At 35.9% G+C, this 21,299-nt stretch overlaps 1 protein-coding gene across 3 annotated transcripts in view; it reads right to left on the bottom strand.

The window, feature by feature from the left end:
• LAMA2 (laminin subunit alpha 2) overlaps positions 1-21,299 on the bottom strand; it is a 681,429-nt gene that overhangs the window by 370,598 nt on the left and 289,532 nt on the right. For all 3 annotated transcript variants that reach the window (XM_069598353.1, XM_069598354.1, XM_069598356.1), the window contains exons 11-12: positions 9,683-9,823; positions 7,032-7,205 (exon numbers count right to left, since the gene is read on the bottom strand). In XM_069598353.1, the coding sequence (XP_069454454.1) occupies positions 7,032-7,205; positions 9,683-9,823 (315 nt within the window). The remainder of the gene's footprint in view (positions 1-7,031; positions 7,206-9,682; positions 9,824-21,299) is intronic.

Below are 21,299 nucleotides of genomic sequence, written 5' to 3'. Positions count from 1 at the left end.
GTTGACTTGTAAAATGAAATATTTCCTGACATACCAGTGGGCAAGAAATGTCATAGCCATCAGTGATTTGAGGCCTCCAAATGTGAATGAGGGCTCCCAAAAGGGAATACAATACCTGTGACCCAGCAAATGCTGCCACCCCTGCAATGATTGCAAAGGAGCTCAGAGGAATGCAAGAAGCAACTATCCTCTGCCATGCCTCACGGTGAACAAGGAATTAAGGATGTAAACAATCAAGAAACAGCAAGTGGTCCCAGATACCTGCAGTACATATGAAAGGAAAGAATTCAGTGAGCCCAGAGGCTTGCAAATTCCCATAGAAGAATGCTAAGTTTCTTAGCTTAATATCTGGTTTTCTTTATTTAACAATAATCTTTGATGTTCTGACGGCCTGCCCTCTTTGTTGCAAAGTTGTATATAGCCTGACTCCCTCTCTCTGGCCTTCTACAGCAGTTTAAGAAGAGGTGGCAAGAATACACAGGAGAACTATACAAAAAAGGTCTTAATGACCTGGTAACCACAATGGTGTGGTCACTCACCAAGAGCCAGACATCCTGGAGTGTGAAGTTAAGTGGGCCATAGGAAACATTACTATGAACAAACCTAGTGGAGGTCATGGAATTCCAGCTGAACTATTTCAAATCCTAAAAGATATGACACTGTTAAAGTGTAGCATTCAATATGCCAGCAAATTTGGAAAACTCAGCAGTGACCAAAGGACTAGAAAAGATCAGTTTTCATTCCAATCCCAAAGAAGAAAAATGGCAAAGAATGTTCAAACTACTGCACAATTGTGCTCATTTCATATGTTAGCAAGGTAATGTTCAAAATCCTTCAAGCTAGGCTTCAACAGTACATGAACTGAGAACTTCCAGATGTTCAAGCTGGATTTAGAAAAGGGAGAGGAACCAGAGATCAAATTGCAAACACCCACTGGATCATAGAAAATGCAAGAGAATTCCAGAAAAATATCAACTTCTGCCTCACTAACAATGCTAAAGCCTTTGACTGTGTGGATCACAACAAACTGTGGAAAATTCTTCAAGAGATGGGAATACCAAATCACCTTACCTGTCTTCTGAGAAACCTGTATGCAGGTCAAGAAGCAACAGTTTGAATTGGACATGGGACAATGGACTGGTTCAAAATTGTGAAAGGAGTAAGACAAGGCTGTATATTGTCACCCTGCTTACTTAATTTATGTGCAAATTACATCATGTGAAATACCAGGCTGGATGAATCACAAGCTGGAATCAAGATTGCAGGAAGATTTGTCAACAACCTCAGATATCCCAATGATTCCACTCTAATGACAGAAAGTGAAGAGAGACCAAAGAGCCTCTTGATGAAGGTGAAAGAAGAGAGTGGAAAAGCTGGCTTAAAATTCAATATTTAAAAAACGAAGATTGTGGCATCCAGTCCTATCACTTCATGCCAAATAGTTGGGGGAAAAGTGGAAACAGTGTCAGATTTTATTTTCTCGGGCTCCAAAATCACTGCAGATGATGACTGCAGCCATGAAATTAAAAGATGCTTGCTCCTTGGAAGAAAAGCTATGACAAACCTAGACAGTGTGTTGAAAAGCAGAGACATCACTTTGCCAACAAATGTCTGTAGAGTCAAAACTATGGTTTTTCCAATAGTCATGCATGGATGTAAGAGTTGGACCACAAATCAGGCTGAGTGCCAAAGAATTGATGCTTTTGAACTGTGGTGCTGGAGAAGACTCAAGAGTCCCTTGGACTGCAAAGAAATCAAACCAGTCAACTCTAAAGGAAATCAACCCTGAATATTCATTGGAAGGACTGATGCTAAAGCTGAAGCTCCAATATTTTGCCACCTGATACAAAGAGGCAACTCATTGGAAAAGACTCTGAGGCTGGGAAAGATTGAGGGTAGGAGGAAAACAGGGCAATAGAGGATGAGATGACTGGATGGCATCACCAACTCGGTGGACATGAGTTTGAGCTAACTCAGAGAGATGGTGAACAGGGAAACCTGGCATGCTGCAGTTCATTTTGTTCTCTGTAAAGCTATGTAAGATTGAAAAAAGTTTTTAAGGTTCAAAATTTGATTTAACAAATTAAACAGAAATAAATAAAACCATTGTTTTCCTTATAGGAATAATTTTTTGGCTACTGATTCAATTGTTTCAATGTTCATATGATTTTTAACATTTTCCCCTTCAGTCAGTTTTATGAATTTTTACTATTCTAGAAACTTTACTGTGAGTCCTCATAGTTGGGTTAACTTTGCAGAGTAGACATTATCAGAACTACATGTAATAAATGAGTTCTTATGATTTTTGTTTGTTTATTTTTTATAAATATTTGCCCCTAACAATATATTTGGTTTGTTCTTGACAACAGATATTCTTCTGGTATTATTCTATTGCCAAATCATTTTTATATGATCTGATTTATGGAATAAAAATTCAGTCACAGTTTGTTTATCTTATTTACCTCTATAGCCATACCATTCTCCACATATATAATACATTCTTAATTAATCCACTTAATCTGAGACTTAATTTGGAGGACATTAAGGATGAGGGAGAGAGTCTGACCTATACTTTGAATAATTCTGAGGAATATAGAGCAAAGAAGTCAGAAATATAAATTATGTTGCTAAAAGGAGAGCAACTCATGCTTATTAGTGAGGTTTTAATTTTTTAACTATTATGGAAATCATCTTTCAATTCTAACTTAAATCTCAACTCGAGTCATTTCTGAGAAATCTAATCAAAACTATTCTATTGTTGTTGTTAAAAATGTAGCATTGATCACAAAATATTTGTGAAGTTCCTTTCATTTGACAAGAACTACCCTGTCATATAAATTTCAAATATCAATCTCCTTAAAAGCCACAGCTTTAATTAGGGATGTTAGAGGTAGAACTGTAAGTCAAGCAAGCACAGCAAAGAAATACCAGAGATTACTTTTAAAACGAGATGCTCTTTTGTCAGCTGTTCATAAGATGCAGCTTATGCTAAACTATAGGTATTCCTGGAAACTACAATGAAACAATTTAAAAAGCTCCTCTAAACTAGAAACAGAAAAAGATAGTATACATGTTGTAGAAAATAAGCATTGTTTTATAAAGACCAAATCACATAAGATTAATTTAATAGCACTCAGAGACAGATTTGCAAACCTTACTGGTAATGGGGGAACAGTCAATAGGCCAAGTCAGATTCTCAGGGCTCTTTACAAATAGGAAGAGAACTGGTTTTGGAGGCTGCACTATCTATTTCAGATTACTAGGGTAACCGAAAAGAAATAACTATTTCAATGTTCCAATAGCACTTAGTTTACTAAAGCAGTAAATTATTCCAACTCTGAAATACCCAAACTGTTTCTCAATAGCTGTGGCCTGTAGCAAGTCAGCAGGACTCTGTGCTCTAGCACTTTACATTCATGCCTGGTTCCATGCTTACATGAATGCCCTAAAACCAAGCATTAACCTCTGTCAAGTATTTGGAGAAAATAAGATGCTGCCAAGTAGAGCCCTGGGGGAGCCTGACTTAATTTTCTTTGAATGTCTACAATGGAAGGGGCAGGGAATTAACACTCGACTGTGAACACTGTGCTGAATGCTCACACATATATGGGAAAAAAACATTTTCCAGGTTGCTGTTGAGGGATTAACTCATAGTTGAGGTTGTAACCCAGTGGAGCTCCATGGGACCTTCTCAGGACAGAGTCATTCCCCATGTCATCTGCTGGTCTTTTATTCCTAGAAAACCTGTAGTCTCCCAGGCCTCCTGAGTCATAAAAGCCTGGCTCAAGAATTAATAATAAAGTCCAGGACAACAACAACAACAAATAAATTAATGCTTGAAGGAATTGAACATGTAGTGACAAAAATAGCAGTTGGTCCAGGAGAACTGGTAAGAATTGAAACAATAAACCTTACATATGACAGCCAGAGAATACTTAGTTCCTCCCTAAAGCACCCAGAGAACAGTAAACTAATGCACATTCCTTGAGCGGTTTTAGAGATGCTAAAACCTTCATCAAATCAAAGAAGCTAACTACTTGATGACCATGAGCACATAGCCCCCTACTGAAACCTGAGGGCTGATAATGTTAACCCCTGTAACACTGCCCTGTTATCTCACCATCAACCAATCAGGGAACTGTGCACAAGCTGATCACATACCATGTGACATATCCCCCCCTCACCCCCATCACTTTGCCTCTAAAAGTGCTTTGAGGAGTTTGGGTCTTTTGAGCATCGTGGGCTGCCTCATTCTCTTTGCTCGGCCCTTTTCAGCTCGAAACTCCGATGTTTCAACTTGTTTGGCCTCACTGTGGGTTCAGCACACAAACTTGCCATAGACAACAAGATTATGGAAATTTTTTAAATGAGTAGTATAAAAATAGGCTAACTTTTCCAGGCCTCATCTACTATCTACATACACAACTATATCCACCTATGTATTCCTCATTATTCCAAAGAGGGACTGTAGTCAACAAAAATGTTTCTTAATATGAAAAGTATTCCTTTGCTAAACTGGCTAGTGCTCTTCAATTTAATTATGACCAGGCAGGTTTCTATGTTAGCAAAGTGTATCTCAAGTGAGAGCAGTTTTATTATTTGGGGTTAGGTTACCAAAACACAGGAAGACAGGTATGTGGCACCCTCATTAAAATAAAATACATACAACACATCTCCCATCTGTTATAAGTGAATTTATCACTGAGGAACCTAGAAAATGTTTGAAAATCAGTTATACAAATATTTAGGAAAAGCTAATAGCATCTCATAAATACTTTTTTCAACTTAGAAATTAATACTAAAAAGGCAAAAGAAGGATTATATGTCCAGAGCTTTCTGGTCATGAATGCAAATCAAATTCAGTATCTAAGCAGATAGACTAGTTTCTTGACATACTATTTCTGTCAGATTTTGGCAATGGCTCTGATTCCAACAGCAATTACTGGGAAAGAATTTAGCCTCAACTATTTAGAAAAGTGACTTTACTAGATTTACAAATAAGGCCCTACAAATTTCCATTTCTTTAGCAAGATATTATATCAACCAAGCTAAGCATGTCATCATGACTGTAATTTACGTGATTTGACATGACAGTTAGGATGTACTGTGGTAATTTGTGAGAGCTTGCAGTATTATTGTAGTATCAAAAATTTATATGGTTCAGTTATTAAAGCAAATTGTTTCATTCATGCTGAGATGTCTGACAGTAAACCACCATGGGCTTCCACATTACATTAAAAAATGTCTTCCATATTCAAACAATTTGCACACCCTGTTACCAGTACTTTGTTCACTGAGTGGAAACCGAAGCACAGGCAAACACAGCTTTTTGATGTGAACACGATCTGTGCAGGATATGAAGCACTTCATTGTGGGTGGTTACAAGGAACAGTCCAGACAGGATAAGGAAAGTTATCTTTGGGAACCAACACTATGAACAGGATGTCCAAATGCTTTGCTCTGATGCTATTTCATGTCCCATTTGCTTGCCTTCCGTCAGTTTGATTTTCAGCCAACAGAAAGAAAAAGCATATGGGCAAAGAAGAAATGATGGAAAATATGGCAAATATTCTATTTTTTAAAAACTACCTATAAGTAAACTTCACTGTGGTAAGGAAAGTAAGACCTCTGAAGCTCATCCAATTTTGATCCATGGTTCTTCTCTAAATTCCTCAGAGCAGTTGGAAAAAAAAGGCAGCTTCTGGTTTTTTTGTTTGTTTTGTATTTTGGCAATTTTAAGCTATAGACATTCGAGTTGTATGTGCTATTTTATTCTTGTCAGGTATTCAGGAATTCCTAAATAAAATAGGATAGAATGACCTCTTGTTGGAAAGGGCTTTGAAGTAACAGTTTAACTAGATTTTTATTACAGCTGGAAAATTTTATGCAACATAGTCTCTTTAAAAATACATATTCATTGAAAAATGTGTTTTACTCATCTACACATTTTTCATAATGGTATTTAGAGGCCTGTAAAAATAAGAAACAGGCCAAAAATTATAATGTTTTCAATCACATAAAACCACTAGTTTCTATTCATATGAACTAGCAAGATTTTCTGTCTTAATGCTCACACACCACTAATTATTAAAATATTTTTATTTACCCATGAAGATTTTTTCCAAAGTAAGCTATATTCTTATAGATGAAAACTAGTCTTAAATAGCATCAATTTGCTAAAGGATTTTTCTGGGACGGTCACAATTTCTGGTGTGATCAGGTCATTTAATTATGAGCTGAAAAGGTATTACGTTCCACAGATCAAAGTATTCTCATTTAGAATTTCAATATCAAATTTTGTTTCCAATGAATTGTTAAGCAAAATAAAATAAAATGATAAAAGCCAAGCAATTAGAGTTAATTCACAACAGGGGGGGAGAAAGAAGCACCTTCATCTCTGAAAGTGCTATATTTGTTTATCTGTGTATGTGTGTTTATGTGTGTCAGTGGGCTTGAAAACAAACATGTGCTTTCAACCTGGCTCTTTTATGGTAGTTCTCTTCCTGAGCTCCAGGAAATATGGTGTTTATTATAAGTTTCATGGCAAGTATTAAATTAGTTATGTAATAAATTTCATTTCCAATTAACATTCCGACAAGGTAGAGAAAGTAGCTCTCTTGAATACCAGTTTTGAAATGAAATAGAAACAGATGAGAAAGACTTCAGGAAGTATTCCACCACAGACAATCCTAGAAAAACAGCTATTTCAAGTAAACATGACACCATTTCTTCCAATATCTACAATCTGTTTTGCAAAAAAACAAAACCAAAAAGTCTAAAGGCTTCATTGCTTTATTTGTCCTTTCAAAATGTTGACACAGGATAGCAACTATACAGAACTGTGATGTGGGGATGCAACCACCCATGGGGCAGGGTGGAAAAGTCCAGCTTAATCTGATTTAGTTGGTTCCAGCAATCCAATCAGTATATATTTGATCTCATCTTCCTTTAAAGAAAGACTATATAAAACCCATTCTCCTTATTGATCAGCTGAAGCAATGTAGCAAGAAGCTAGCACTGTATGGCCTCACCTTGTTTCCCAGGTAAGGTGCTGGTGCACTCCAGTAGTAGCTCTGGGGCAGGGCTCGGCGGACCTCCACGCTGCTGACACTGATCTGCTGAGGTGGGTCTAAGTCATCCAGCTGGGGGCTCACTCGAATATGGCCGGAAATGTCAGTCAGATACCAGCCACTCATGTCTTTTATCTTAAAGAAAACACACAATCATCGTCACTTAGGAAAAGAACCCAGACACTTCTCTTTCCTATTTCTGTAGCGTTCATAGTTTGAAAATTAAAAACACAAAAACTATGAACATTTAGGAAAATATAAAAGCTGTGTATATCATTAAATGTCTCATACATTCTCACCATTATTTTTTTTCTTGATGTTTCTAGGAATTTGGATGATATTATAGTGTAATCTGTTTTTATTAATCCAGTGTGATTTTTTAAAATTATGATTTTAAATACTACTTTCTTAAAAAGTCATTTAAAATCACACATAATTTTGTATAAATTATCAAATAGTTGAAGTTTGAATGTCGAATTTTTCACTCCACTAGTGCTTTCCTGTTTCTTATGGAAACAATTATTTCAAAAGGTATTATATATACATTTGAAAAGAAAAGGAGGAAAAGACATAAGATATGAAAGGTAGATTTTCATTTACTAGTTCCTTCCTTTTCATATATTTAATTTCAACTTGAGGCTCCAGGATAGTTGAAAACACCAGCTCGCAATACTGTTGGTATTCCTTCCCATGGGGTCAGAAGTGCTATAAGAACCCCTAGTCTTGCTCCTTTGCCCAGAAAAGGAAGGAACATTTAAGGAGGAATTAGGGAAAGATGACTTGCTTTGACATGTTTATTCTCCAGCTCTGTGTGGCACACAGCTACAATTCTAAATTTAAACCATCCTACCTAGTCAGGACATAACACTGGATACAGAGGTTTGCAGCTACCAGGGACCCACTAGTCATGTGTGAACTGCTTGGTGTTGTGCGTAATGGGTAGCAGAATGGTAATGGTGATCACATATGGATGAAATATTTTTTAAATTTCTTCATGCAGAGGTCATTTGATTCTGTATCTTCTAAAGCTGTGGAACTGCTGGGACTGACTTTGTCAAAGAGAGGGATTCAGTGAAAGTTTATTGGACAGAAAAGCAGCAAGATACATACTACTACTCTTCCCTTTCCAACATCATTCATCAGACCTCCTAGGACAGCCCAGTGAGATTCAGAGAAAGTTCTTTCCAGAAAAACTCCTGAAATGCAAATATCAGTGAACCTAGTTTCTGAAGTACAAGGCTGAATGCTACTTCTGCGCCTCTGCTAATCATAAAACTTTTGTACATTAATGGAACAGTCTGGAGGGTGAAGTTAGACTAGCTGTTCATTTCCCATTGGTTCTACAAAATCTGTTCCACAAGCAACACTTGATAAAGTATGCACAGGTTCATTTAGGTATGAAGAGTACAATCAGAAACTACTCATAATATTTCAGACTTAAGAGCAACACAAGTAGAGAAAATTTTCATAGCTGTATAAAGGATTAGTTAGCTGATTAAAGCTGAAAGGCAGTAGTGTTTGGAATTCAGTTTTATTAAAAGAATGATGTTTGTAAAGTCTAACTCTAATCACAACACCCCCTGCTACAATCCTTCAGTTACTTACTCTCCAAGGATAAGAGCTCAACTTCTTAGTAAACTCAACCATGTATATCTAGTTTCTCATTCCCTCTGTAGGTTTCTCTTCCTTTCTCCAGCCTGTTTCCTTGTATTTTGCACTACTAAGTGCTGCCACGCACACTATTTGAAATTCCCTGAAGGTCCTGTTTCATAACAAGGCAAACTGCTGTCTGTGAAGGGATGAAAAATCAATGAGTGTATGATAGGCAAAGGAGGTAGGAGGGAAACATGTTTATGTTTATGGTAGAGGGAGAATATATCAGGGCTTCCCTGGTGGTTCAGTGGTAAAGAATCCGCCTGCAATGCAGGAGACCTAGGTTTAATCCCTGGTTGGGAAGATCCTCTGGAGAATGAAATGGCAGCCCACTCCACCATTCTTCCCATGGACAGAGGACCCTGGCAGGCAACAGTCCATGGAGTAACAAAAGTTGGACTAAACCACTGTCACCACCACTAGACATATAATAACTTGAACTTTTTCAAATCAATTAAGAAGGAAGATATTATTCAAATTTAGTTTCTTCTTTTAACAAAGAAAGAGCTATGGTAACACCAAATCACAACTAAAGAATGGTGGGTAATAGGTATTATGTACATAGCTGTTAAAGCAGTTTCTCTGAATGTGTATACCAAAACTACTGGTGAATGCAATTCATAATCCTTCCTATCACAATCAGATGTATTCTCTGTTGAACTGTCTGCCCTTGAGGCAAAAGTAGCATGAATTCCATCATTGCTTCACATACTAATCATGGACACTGAAAAGGCTACTGTTGACTTATTACAAGAGGTTCCAGTTTACACACTGGTACAAAACCTTAAAGGCTTTGGTCAAAGAGACACAGCTAGTATTTGAAAGAAAATTCCATCACTTCTCCAAGATAAGTTTAAGTAGAAACACTACAAGAAAAAAAAGTTAATTTCTTACAGAAGGACAATAGCAAGAAGCCCCGTAGAGCAGCACACAGAATTCAAAGGCTATTTATTGCTTACGTTGCCATAGGTCCAGTAGGAGCTTTGACATCTGTTTGAAACTCCTGAACAGAAGCACTCATCACAACCTTTGTGATTATCCTCTTGCAAATTGAAGAACCCAAATTTGCAGCGACTACAGTCTCCTCCTTCAACATTTTCCTATAAACAGAGAAGTAGGTTATTAACACAGGTGCCTTTCAAAATAGAACATTGTCCCTATTGCTGCTTAAGAAAAATATAAGCTATATATTCTTCATGTTACCTGTCAACTTTATTTAATGTATAATCATATTTTTTAAAATCTCAAAAACTTCTTATTAACTATATGCTGTCCTAACCACACTAAAATAGGAAATAATGCTTATTATCAAACAGTACTCTAATCTACTTCACCAAGTTACAATTTGATCTTCACCTTTGTCCAGAGTGGAGTAATTGTCATGATAAATCCAGCAATAACTTAGACATTTGGTTCAATGTTTAACCATCTATGTTGTTGAACTGCTTCCCCTTAGAACACATGATACATGATAAAATAAAAGATATTAAGCTGATACATAGATGTAGAATGGAACATTGATATTATACAGATGGTAAAATATTTTTCACACCACATATGAAAAATACAAATTCTTGAAGCAAGCCTAAGAATGAGACAGGTAGAGAAACTGGGCAAACAGTCACACTATTTCCATGATGAGATACAGTAGGAAAGAAAGTTTTCCCTAGTTAATTTTCACAGTGTTTCCTTTAACACGGTATAGTCAGTTAATCATAGAGTACCACTATGGGGAAAAAATTATTCTCATTTGGTGACTACTCTCTGGATTGGCTTCATTAATCCTAGACCCAGGATAGTGAAAAATTATTTGTTTATACATGGAACTCAAGCTGGAGAAAGTTGACTACATGACAAAAGACTGGGAAGGCTATAATCTCTCAGTTAAAGAATGGTTAATCTTGACTAATGTCTTCTATATGAAAGTTCCCTGCTTTTCAGGAGATAGATTCATAGTAGTCCCCATGTATGAGTTTGCCCCACATTTTCCCTCTTCCTTGAATTCTCTTACTACTTCAATTCTGAAATTTTCCTTTTCCTTAGAAAACTAACTTCTTTCTCAAATGTGTTCCCATAGCCTTCTGTCATTCTTCCATAATAACCACAGAAAAGTACTTCGATATCTTCTAAGATCATTCGCTCCAGCCATACCATAATCTCTTCAAACGTAGAACCCTGTCTTACCTGCCTTTGTTATACCCCAAAATGGAAGTGTTTCTGGTACAACACTGACTACTAGCTTAATAAAACTTTATTAAGTTTAAATAAATCTCTTGGTGAAGTGCTGTGCACCTAGTAGACGTTTCATAAAAACATGTTTGAATAAAGATTGGGCAGAAGATAGGGCAATAAAAATGTGAGAATATAGGGGGAAAGATAAAAGAAGAACAACAGCATGAAAAATAGAGAAATTTATAAAAATAAACAAAAAGATATTCTGATATCCAAGAGAATAACATATTTGAATTAAGTTTTGGGCTTGATTTCTATGTGTTCCTTACCATCCCAACCATTTCTGCATTGCCAGGAGCCTAAATGAAAGAGTGTCTCTAGACGTGGTTTACATGTCAGACTTTACCCTCCCAATATGCACACAAATTTAATTTTTGCACTGATATTCCTGCTAGTATTATTGCTATTTCTAAGGTAAATTTCAGATATTTTGAGATGATAGATGTCAACAAAACTAATCAAACTAATTTCAGACCTAAGATAGCAAATATATCCCCAAAATCCTGAACCTGAGAGCATCTTCAGAAGAGGACAAAGGCAGGAAAGATGAAACATATCAATAATGATAATTTAGCTTATTCTGTTAAGGACACAGTACAGCTGTTCTGTACACTGTGTTCTTATGTGCTTGGTCTAATTTACTTTCATTTACTCTAATTTGAAAGCTTGTAATACCACTTTTCTGAGATTCATACTGAGCCTAACAATTAGAAACTTTTAAACGTTAGTTACATTTTTGTTAGTTATATTTTAGCCTAGCAATATGACCTTGAAAAGTAACGATTAAATAATTGCAATATTCAATTTAATAAACCAAAGCATCACATTATGGTTGACTAGGTACTATAAAGATGAATGAGTCAAGATCTCTGTTTTTAAAAGCCAGCATCTAGAGTTGAGTAAAAAGGTACATTTACAATCAACATAATGCAAGGTAGAACATGAAAAGAAGATATCAGAAATAAATGATAAGAACACAGAGGATAAAGGGCTGGTTTCTGCTATGAAGGCTTGAGGAGGCTTTATGACAAGAGTGGAATTTGACCTAAGCCTTCAAGCATGGCTTAAAAATTCATCCCGATGGAGGGGATAGAAGAGAGACCTCATTAGCAAAAATAATAGGAATAAGAAATAATTCAAAGCTTAGAAGTTTCATTCAGTATTTAATCTTTAAAAAACTATAATGAATATTTCCCTTATGCTAGGATCTTAATTTGGTGCTTGGGTTCCAGGGCCCCTAACTTCATGTAATAAACCTTTAAAAGATCGGATCTTATCCCATAGGAATTGATGAAAAGTCATTAAAAGTATTCTAGTAGGAGATAAATCAACACAACTCTACTTGAGGTGTTTAACCTGGCAATAGTAAGTAAAGTATCCATAACATGAGACACTAGAACAAAGAAACTTTTCAATATCATGAGGCGCAGTAAAGGATTAATTTAATGATCTTAGAGTATTCAAACCTTGCACATTCTAAATTGAGACCAGCTCCTGGGACATAACCACTAAACCCTTAGAATATCTTGCCTGATAAGAATGTCTTTGTATAACTGAAACCAGGAGTCATATGAGATATTTTATGCTAATGATGTGATTTATGGTAAATGCCTAGTTTTGTTCATGTGGGGTCCTTGCCATTGTCAGTTTGACCTAGGGGTAGTTGAGACTGAGTAGACGAAGTCAGTCATATGAGTACTCCATATCTACTTAATTTGACCTCCAATACAAACCTTGAACACTAAGACTTCAATGAGTTTTCCTGGTTGATAATAATTCATTTGTATTGTAAAACAGTGTTAGAATTAACCACTCTCTGTATGATTCTACTGGGAAAGGATAACTGGAAGTTTGTGCTTGGTCTCTCCTTGATTTTCTATGCACCTGTTGTTGCATACAAAAGGACACAGGATTTTGACCTGTATCCTTCTCACTTTATCTTTTTAATTTTTCTGTCTGCACTATGCACAGCTGGGATCTTAGTTTCCCAACCAGGGATTGAACCTGTGCCCTCTGAATTGAAAGTGTGGAGTCTTAACCACTGGACCACTAATCCCCTTTTTTACTTTAATAAACCATGACTATACAGCTTTTCAAAGTTACGAATCTTTCTAGTGAATCATTCAAAATGAGTGTGGTCTTTACCAACACAACATGGTAAGTATAGTAGGATATCTATACCTATAAAAACAGGTTAACCAACTGCTAGTTTTACTTTGTTTATTGTGACAAACCTTGAGGCAAAATACTTTAGATCCTGCTACAGTTTATAAATCTGTACACTAATTCACTTCACTGAATCCTACACTCAATTCATTTCAACTCACTTGAAAACAACTATCAGATCTAAGTCTGCATGTATCTTATATATTATTGCATAGTACCCCAGCTTGAAACCACAACTTTAAGTTTCTAGACTTCTTCATTTTTAGTCCTGAGTCTATACCATACTTTTTCTTTATTGAGTGTAGTTCCTAATCGATTGAGTTAGAATCACTCAACAGAAAAGTCCTTGGTTCTGATTCTTCTCAACCTCTACTACTGTTGAATATTGTCAATACTAAATATGGTAATTATCAGTTCAGTTGAGTTGCTCAGTGATGTCAGACTCTTTGCGACCCCATGGACTGCAGCACGCTAGGTTTCCCTGTCCTTTACCAACTCCCAGAGCTTGTTCAAAATCATGTCCACTGACTCCGTGATGCTATCCAAACATCTCATTCTCTGTCGTCCCCTTATCCTCGTGCCTTCAGTCTTTCCCAGCATCAGGATCTTTTCCAGTGAGTCAGTTCTCTGCATCACATGGCCAAAGTACTGGAGTTTCAGCTTCAGCATCAGTACTTCCAATGAATACTCAGGACTGATTTCCTTTAGGATGGACTGGTTGGATCTCCTTGCATTAGAAGGGACTCTCAAAAATCTTGTCCAACACTACAGTTCAAAAGCATCAATTCTTCAGCATTCAGCTTTCTTTATGGTCCAACTTTCACATCCATACATGACTACTGGAAAAAACCATAGCTTTGACTAGAAGGACTTTTGTCAGCAAACTAATGTCTCTGCTTTTTAATATTGCTGTCTAGGCTGGTCATAGCTTTTCTTTCAAGGAGCAAGCATCTTTTAATTTCATGGCTGCAGTCACCATCTGCAGTGATTTTGGAGCCCAAGAAAATAAAATCTTTCACTGTTGCCTTTGTTTCCCCATCTATTTGCCATGAAGTGGTAGGACCGGACGCCATGATCCTAGTTTTCTGAATGTTGAGCTTTAAGCCAAGTTTTTCACTCTCCTCTTTCACTTTCATCAAGAGGTTTTCGGCTCCTCTTCACTTTCTGCCATAAGGGTGGTGTCATCTGCATATCTGAGGTTATTGATATTTCTCCCGGCAATCTTGATTCCAGCTTGTGCTTCATCCAGGCCAGCATTTCGCATGATGTACTATGCATATAAGTTAAATAAACAGGGTGACAATATACAGCCTTGCCGTACTCCTTTCCCAATTTGGAACCAGTCCGTGGTTCCATGTCTGGTTCTAACTGTTGCTTCTTGACCTGCATATAGATTGCTCAGGAGGCACGTTAGGTGGTCTGGTATTCCCATCTCTTTCAGAATTTTTCACAGTTTGTTGTGATCCACACAGTCAAGGCTTAGGCATAGTCAATAAAGCAGAGGTAAATGCTTTTCTGGAAATCTCTTGCTTTTTCTATGATCCAATGGATGTTGGCAATTTGATCCATTGGTGGATATAATAATTCTTATATGTGTGTTCTTATGGACTGGTTAAAGAGCCTCTTGATGCTGCTAAGAAAATGATGAATCAGGGAGAACATCTCTTTAGCTCCTTACTAGCACTCTGCTTTCTGATATGTATAGACTTAGTTATTACATCAGATTCTACTTCCTTTTTAGCTTTCTAATCTCCCTTAAGAGACTGCATATCTAAGTAATTTCTTATTGAAAGACTCCAGAATTTTCTTTAAAAAGATAGTTTTAAACATAGTTTTAAAACAGTGCTTACTATAGAACATTACAGTTTGATATTTAATATACTTTAGAGTGGCACAATTCAAACACAGAAGCATAGTGCTTCAGGACTTTTATTACACCTCACAGAGGCAGAGGTTATCCACTTCTTAGTAGTTTTCTAATACATGTGATCTTCGAAGCTTGGATCTCAATTCTTGTTATGTGTTCCCAGGTACATAATTGCTTTTTCAAAATTTCTTTAGGAGTAATCAAAAACTATCATCCATGAAGCAACCCCTGACTGTATTCCTAATTCATTTTCAACTTGAGAATGAACTATCTGCTTTATGGGTAGGTTCTTTGAGCATTTTAATTTCCTTTGCTATCAATATTAAATTATTAATAAATGATCTGTATATCACTTCTCACTGTTCCTTTATTCTCTGTTATTACTCACTCATTCATCAAATCATAGCTGACACACTACATACAAGGCATTATATGAAATGCCAAAGAGAATATAAAAAATGTCCTCAAGAGAATTACAGCAAAGGAAGTAAGAACATGGACCAGTAAGTACAATACAAAGCACAAGGGAATCACTGTCTTAAGAGGGGTATTGAGTACATGCTCTGCATCTGACACTAGATTTATGACCAAAGTTTTCCAACCTACTGAAGGAAAAATAAGACAGAAAAGCCACAAGCTTGAAAGAAAAAAATGTAATATATCCTAAGATTTGTATCATCAGATTAAAACGGGCCACTGCAGCATTGTTCTCTTTAATCAGAATGTTTACAGATGTAAGAATATCTACATAGGTTTTTTTTTTTTTTTAAGTCAATCAGTCCAAACAATAAAACCATCATTTATGTTCTTTTTTTGCCACTTATATGATTGAGATATTCAAGGACAAATACCTTATCTTCTTATGTGTCACCATCTAACTCAGTCTCTAAAGCATGGATGTGAAAATAACTGATCCTAAATACATGATAATGATGGTAAGAGTCTATGACTTTTAGCCCAAATACTAATTGAGTCATTATGAGATTTCTCTCTTTTAGCTCTCTATACTGATCAACTTTAAAAAGAGTTATTAGCATATAATTTAATTAAAATGTTAAAAGTCTTTTTAACCGTTTATCTAAACAAAATGGGGTCAAATCTAGTCTCTTGGCATTTCAAATGTACAGCTCTCATCAATCCAGTAATTTTAATATTTTATTTATTTAGAGTTCAATAGTATTCTTTCTCATTTCCAAGTTTAATGGTGATTTTTTTTACACATAGGCCTATGAACTAGGTAATTTCCAAAATGCTCCACACTTAATTTTCAGAGTGCTCCAAACTTTCACTCTAGAAACTAACATTTCCTCATATCATCTTATTTTCCTAAAAGCAAATATTCTAGCTTTTTCATTTCTAAAGCATTATTTTAGTTGGTTATATTAACAAAAATTAAACAGGAACTAATAATAGTCAATTTTTTCACTGTCAAAAATTAATCCACATAGCATATATTTTAATTCTCTTACATATTTTGATAATAAAAACTCTCACTTCAGACCCATGATTCTCAATCTAGTTTTCATTACCTTGTCCCTAAGGAACCTCTTAGTCATTTTATTCTAATCATCACCAATGAAATTTTAATTCTACAGATATACTGTATGTGTTAATGCACTACATGAATATGTTTGCCTTATACATAAAATGGATATATTTTTGCCCTTCAAGAATAAATTTTCATCTCCTTAGGGAGAAATATGTGCTTTACATACATATTTCTGTTGAACATATTTAGCTGAGTATCTAATTAGATATTTTGTGACCTACCCTACAAAAAGTATGTAATAACTGTCCCTTTTTATTTAGTACTCTTTTTTCCGTAAAAATAAAGTTGAATTAGAAAAATACAACTAGATCCTTTTTTCTTGAGTTAGAGACTGTTGGGTTGACATCAGTTTTCTTTTTGCTATAGTTTCCTCAGCACAGTTTCTCTCTAGAGAAATAGAGTCATAATAGTTTCTCTGTATTCTTTCTCATGAAGTTACCTTCTTACAAATTAGGGACAACTTCAACAGTACATGTTTATCTGTGATTGTTAGCCAACTGGGAATTCTACTGACGAAGTCACCAGGAATATCTCCAGTGACATTGAAGTTATTTTTTTGTGATAATTTCTTCAGAAAAATTTGTAGCCATGACTGTTGGTTGGGGTGTTTGTAGTCAATTAAAGCTTTCCCTCTGTTATGGCCTTCATTCTAATGCATCCTAGTATTAAAATAAGTTAACAAAAGAAGGATAATAAGATAATTAGCAGTATTTGTTGAGTGTTTACTCTTTAAATACACTGTTCTAAGGCTAAATAATACTTGGTGGGTTAGACAAAGAGACAAAAATCAATGAAAATTAGTTCTCAATTTTTTACAACCTTAACTTTCAATATAAAAAAACAATTAACATAATAGTTTTGAACTGTAATTGTCACAGAAGACAAATTATGGCATAGACTTTTTATGCTAAAAATTTTACATTTCTAACTTAGATTTGGGATCAAATATATAAATTGAATGCCTTTTGTAAAAATGCCCTGGGTTTGAACCTAACAAGAACATTCCTGTACATGGAAAAGAGGTGGGAAATCCAGACCAAGAAAAATACTAGCATACACTTTAAAAATTCCATTGGGGAAAAGAATGGAAACTTATCTCGACTTATAAAAATATATAAACAAGAGATAAACCAGCAGGCATTTATCTTTATACTTTGTATTTTGTACAGGGTTTCAATGTTACAATTACAACTATAGAGAATTAGGCAAGAAAGACTCAATATCACTTTATGGATTAAGAAATATGAATCAGTTTAAGCAACTGTCAAAGCTTCACACCTCTTTTTAGTTTTCTCCTTTCCTTCTTTTTCATGTATGAGCCACTGTGTTATCTTATATTTTAATGATGAAGAAATACATAGAATTTATGTCATTGCAGAGGTATAATAGATGTTAAATGGATTGCAAATTGTGAAAAGATAATCAAGGAAAAAGATGACAAGCGACTATGGCTGAAGAATAATTTTCACTGGGGGATAATGGATAGTTTAATGAGAAATGGAACTGAGCCTTGAAAACTGCCTAGGTAAGCAAAGGGAAAAGGTCAGAGTGAGGTTTTCCAAGCAGTCTGAATAGAATCTGTAAAATTCCAGAGTTAAAAAGAGCTTGGTGACTCAAGAAATTTAAGCAAGGCTAGAAGACAGAGGCTGAAGCTCAAGAATATTCTGGAGAGGTAAATCAAGGCCAGATCACATCACTTTTTGTGCTAGTAACGAAAAGTGCAGTCAAAAAAAAAAAAGCAAAACAAGATAAAAATATAGATTTTAATTTCCAGTCTTTTACTTCACTATTTGTCTATTATGACTTCGATAAAAATAAAAGCACGTTTCTACCTAGATCAAGGTCCATTACATTATTTATCAGAGCCTGCAACTCAATTCACTTTGAATAGAAAATATGATACTAAACTTCAAAAGAGTCAAATTTTAGCATGTAGTACTTAAAATAAATGCCAAGAGTCAGAAGAGCATTTAAATTTAATTGACTTGTCATATATCTGAAATTAGCTTGTCTCTTGTAACTTACCAGGAGAGACATTTTAAACATTTTAATAATACATAAAATTAGTAAATATTTTTGTGTCTTGAGTTGCATTGCTTTCATATTTTTAAATATAATTAGGATGGTGTTCAGAAATATCATTATCTAGACAAGGATATAACAAAATCTTATGTGTAGACATTACAGTAGCTGATATTGTATTAAGCTAAAAATTGCTTTTATATCTTTTTAAATTAGGAAATTCTTTTTTCCCTTCAATTAGAGAAACTTTAAATCTAGAATTACTTCAAAGCATTAGAAAAGTCCATATGATAACTATCCATTACCCACAACCTAGAAGTTAAAAATACGAATATTTTCCCTTATGTGTTTCAGCTATGTTCAGTCACTCAGTAGTGTCCAACTCTTTGTGAGCCCATGGACTACAGCCTCCCAGGCTCCTCTGTCCATGAGATTCCAGGCAAGACTGTATGTATCCCTAAAAGCTTAATGACTATTAAGTTAAAGAGAGCAAGTTTTTTGTTTTTTCCTAGCATAAGATCAGCTACTATTTATTCTAGGAACTCTAGAATAGTTGAAAACTAGAAAATCAGACAATAGAAAAAAAAAAGTATACATGAATGCCCCATCCACCCCCAAAAAACTGATAAGTTAAATATCTGAAATGGGATCAAAGTGGTGGAGCAGGTAGACATGGAGCTCACCACAAACTCATCAAAAATATATCTACATGCAGAACAAGTCTCACAAGAAAACTAATGGGAAATCAGCAGAAGATCTCTTATACAACCAAAACTGTAAGAAAGACCTCCACATGATCAGATAGAGTGGGGAAAAAAAGACATCAGGTCAGAACCTGATCCCTTGGAGAGATCTGGAAGAAAGAGAAGGGCCACACTTGTGGCTCTCAAGTGTCCTACTTTGTGGGACAAAGCAGATTGATTCACTCTGTGCATCTCAGTTCTGGGGTCCTGCATGGAGGATAGAAGCCCCCTTGCCTGCTGGAAAATCTGCTAACATAGATGAGCTGTGGAAACCTTGACTCTACTGGTGAGGAGCATTGGCTTGCTAACAGTTAGTGCAGAGAGAGGTTTGCAATGGTGGCTGCCACTTTGCTGCACTTCCCAATCTGAAGGGGTGAATGCCCCAGCTCCACTCAATTCCACACTACAGCCTGATGCAAGAACAAGGCAACAATTCAGTCTACTTGTGCAGAGCCAGACGAGGGCACCTGGGGTGTGATCTGGGTAGAGCTGAGATGACCGTTGTCAATGCATGCACCAGCTAGTGCCACAGGAACACACAGTGGCCGAGTGCTAAATCTGGGCAGAGAGGCTCTGGGCAGGAGTATTCAGTGACTGGTTTTCCAGCAAGAATGCATGAGCTCTGCTCACTCCACACCACAGCTTAGCACTAGATCTGGAGTGGACAGGTCCCAGAAGAAGTCTACCACAGAGGCAGCCCAGATCCTACGCAGTGGCATGGCTACCTCATTTCCTGCAGTTAAAATTCCCCCACCCCAGCCCCACAATCACCCCAATACCAAAACCAGGTAAAGATACCACAAAAAGAAAGTTACAGGCAAATATCACTGATGAACACAGATACAAAAAATGCTCAACAAAAAGTCATAAGAGAATACTATGAACAGTTGTGAAACTGTTAGTCACTCAGTCATGTCTGACTGTTTGCAGCTCCATGGACTGTAGCCCACCAGGTTACTGTGTCTATGGAATTCTCCAGGCAAGAATACTGGAGTGGGTTGTCATTTCCTTTTCCAGTTTGAACAGTTTTATACTAAAAAATTGCAGAAATGGACAAGTTTTTGAAACATACAGCTTGTCAAAACTGAGTCAAGAAGAAATAGTTAACTTGAACAGATCATCACTAGAAGAAGAATAGAATCTGTATTTAAAAAAAGACAAAAACAACAACAAACAAACAAACAAACAAACAAAAACCTCTCTCCAAACAAGAGTTCAGAATTGGACAGCCTCATTGAGAAATCCTACCAAATTTACAATAAAGAATTTATCCTTCTCAAACTGTTCCAAAAAGTTGAAGAGGAGTAAACACTTCCAAATTTATTCTATGAAGCCACCATCACCCTGACATCAAAACCAGACAAAGATACCACTAAAAAAGAAAATTGCAGACCACTTTCTCTGAGGAATGTGGATGCAACTATAGTCAACAAAACATCAAGTAAAATCCAACAAGATCCCAAGTTAAGTAATATACTTCTGAAAGAACAAGGGGCAGGCTAGGATATGAGAGATGAAGCAGATTTTGGGAGGGGAAGACACTAGGAAAGGAGGAGGATGTAGTAAGAGGCCAGAAGGGAAAGCTTTGAGCCTTGTCTTGCTGAAATTAGCACATGTCATATCAGTGTATTTAAAATTTTAAAATTTCTATTTGTGTATTCATAGATTTTTTTATGTTTTACATCTTTACATAAATGATAACAGCATTTATTTTCTTCACTTCATCTGAAATTTATCAATGTTTCCACATGTAAGACCTATTTCACTCATTTCTTGTATCAGATTATATGAATGTATCACAATTTATTTTCCTTATCAATGGATATTTAGATTTTTCCTGATTTACATAATAACAAGCAGGAGTGTGCTGAACATCTTTCATGTGCTTCTTTGTACATGCAGCATAAGATTGTTTAGGGTAAATGTCTAGATACTGAGTTGCGGGCTGACAGGTTTTAAATACCTTTAATGATAATACTAGATAATGCCAGATTGGC

Source organism: Ovis canadensis, chromosome 8 (assembly GCF_042477335.2).
Source record: "Ovis canadensis isolate MfBH-ARS-UI-01 breed Bighorn chromosome 8, ARS-UI_OviCan_v2, whole genome shotgun sequence".
Classification (NCBI taxonomy): Eukaryota; Metazoa; Chordata; class Mammalia; order Artiodactyla; family Bovidae; genus Ovis; species Ovis canadensis.
The sequence above is the reverse complement of the archived record's forward strand: the minus strand, read 5'-3'. Positions and strand labels throughout refer to the sequence as shown.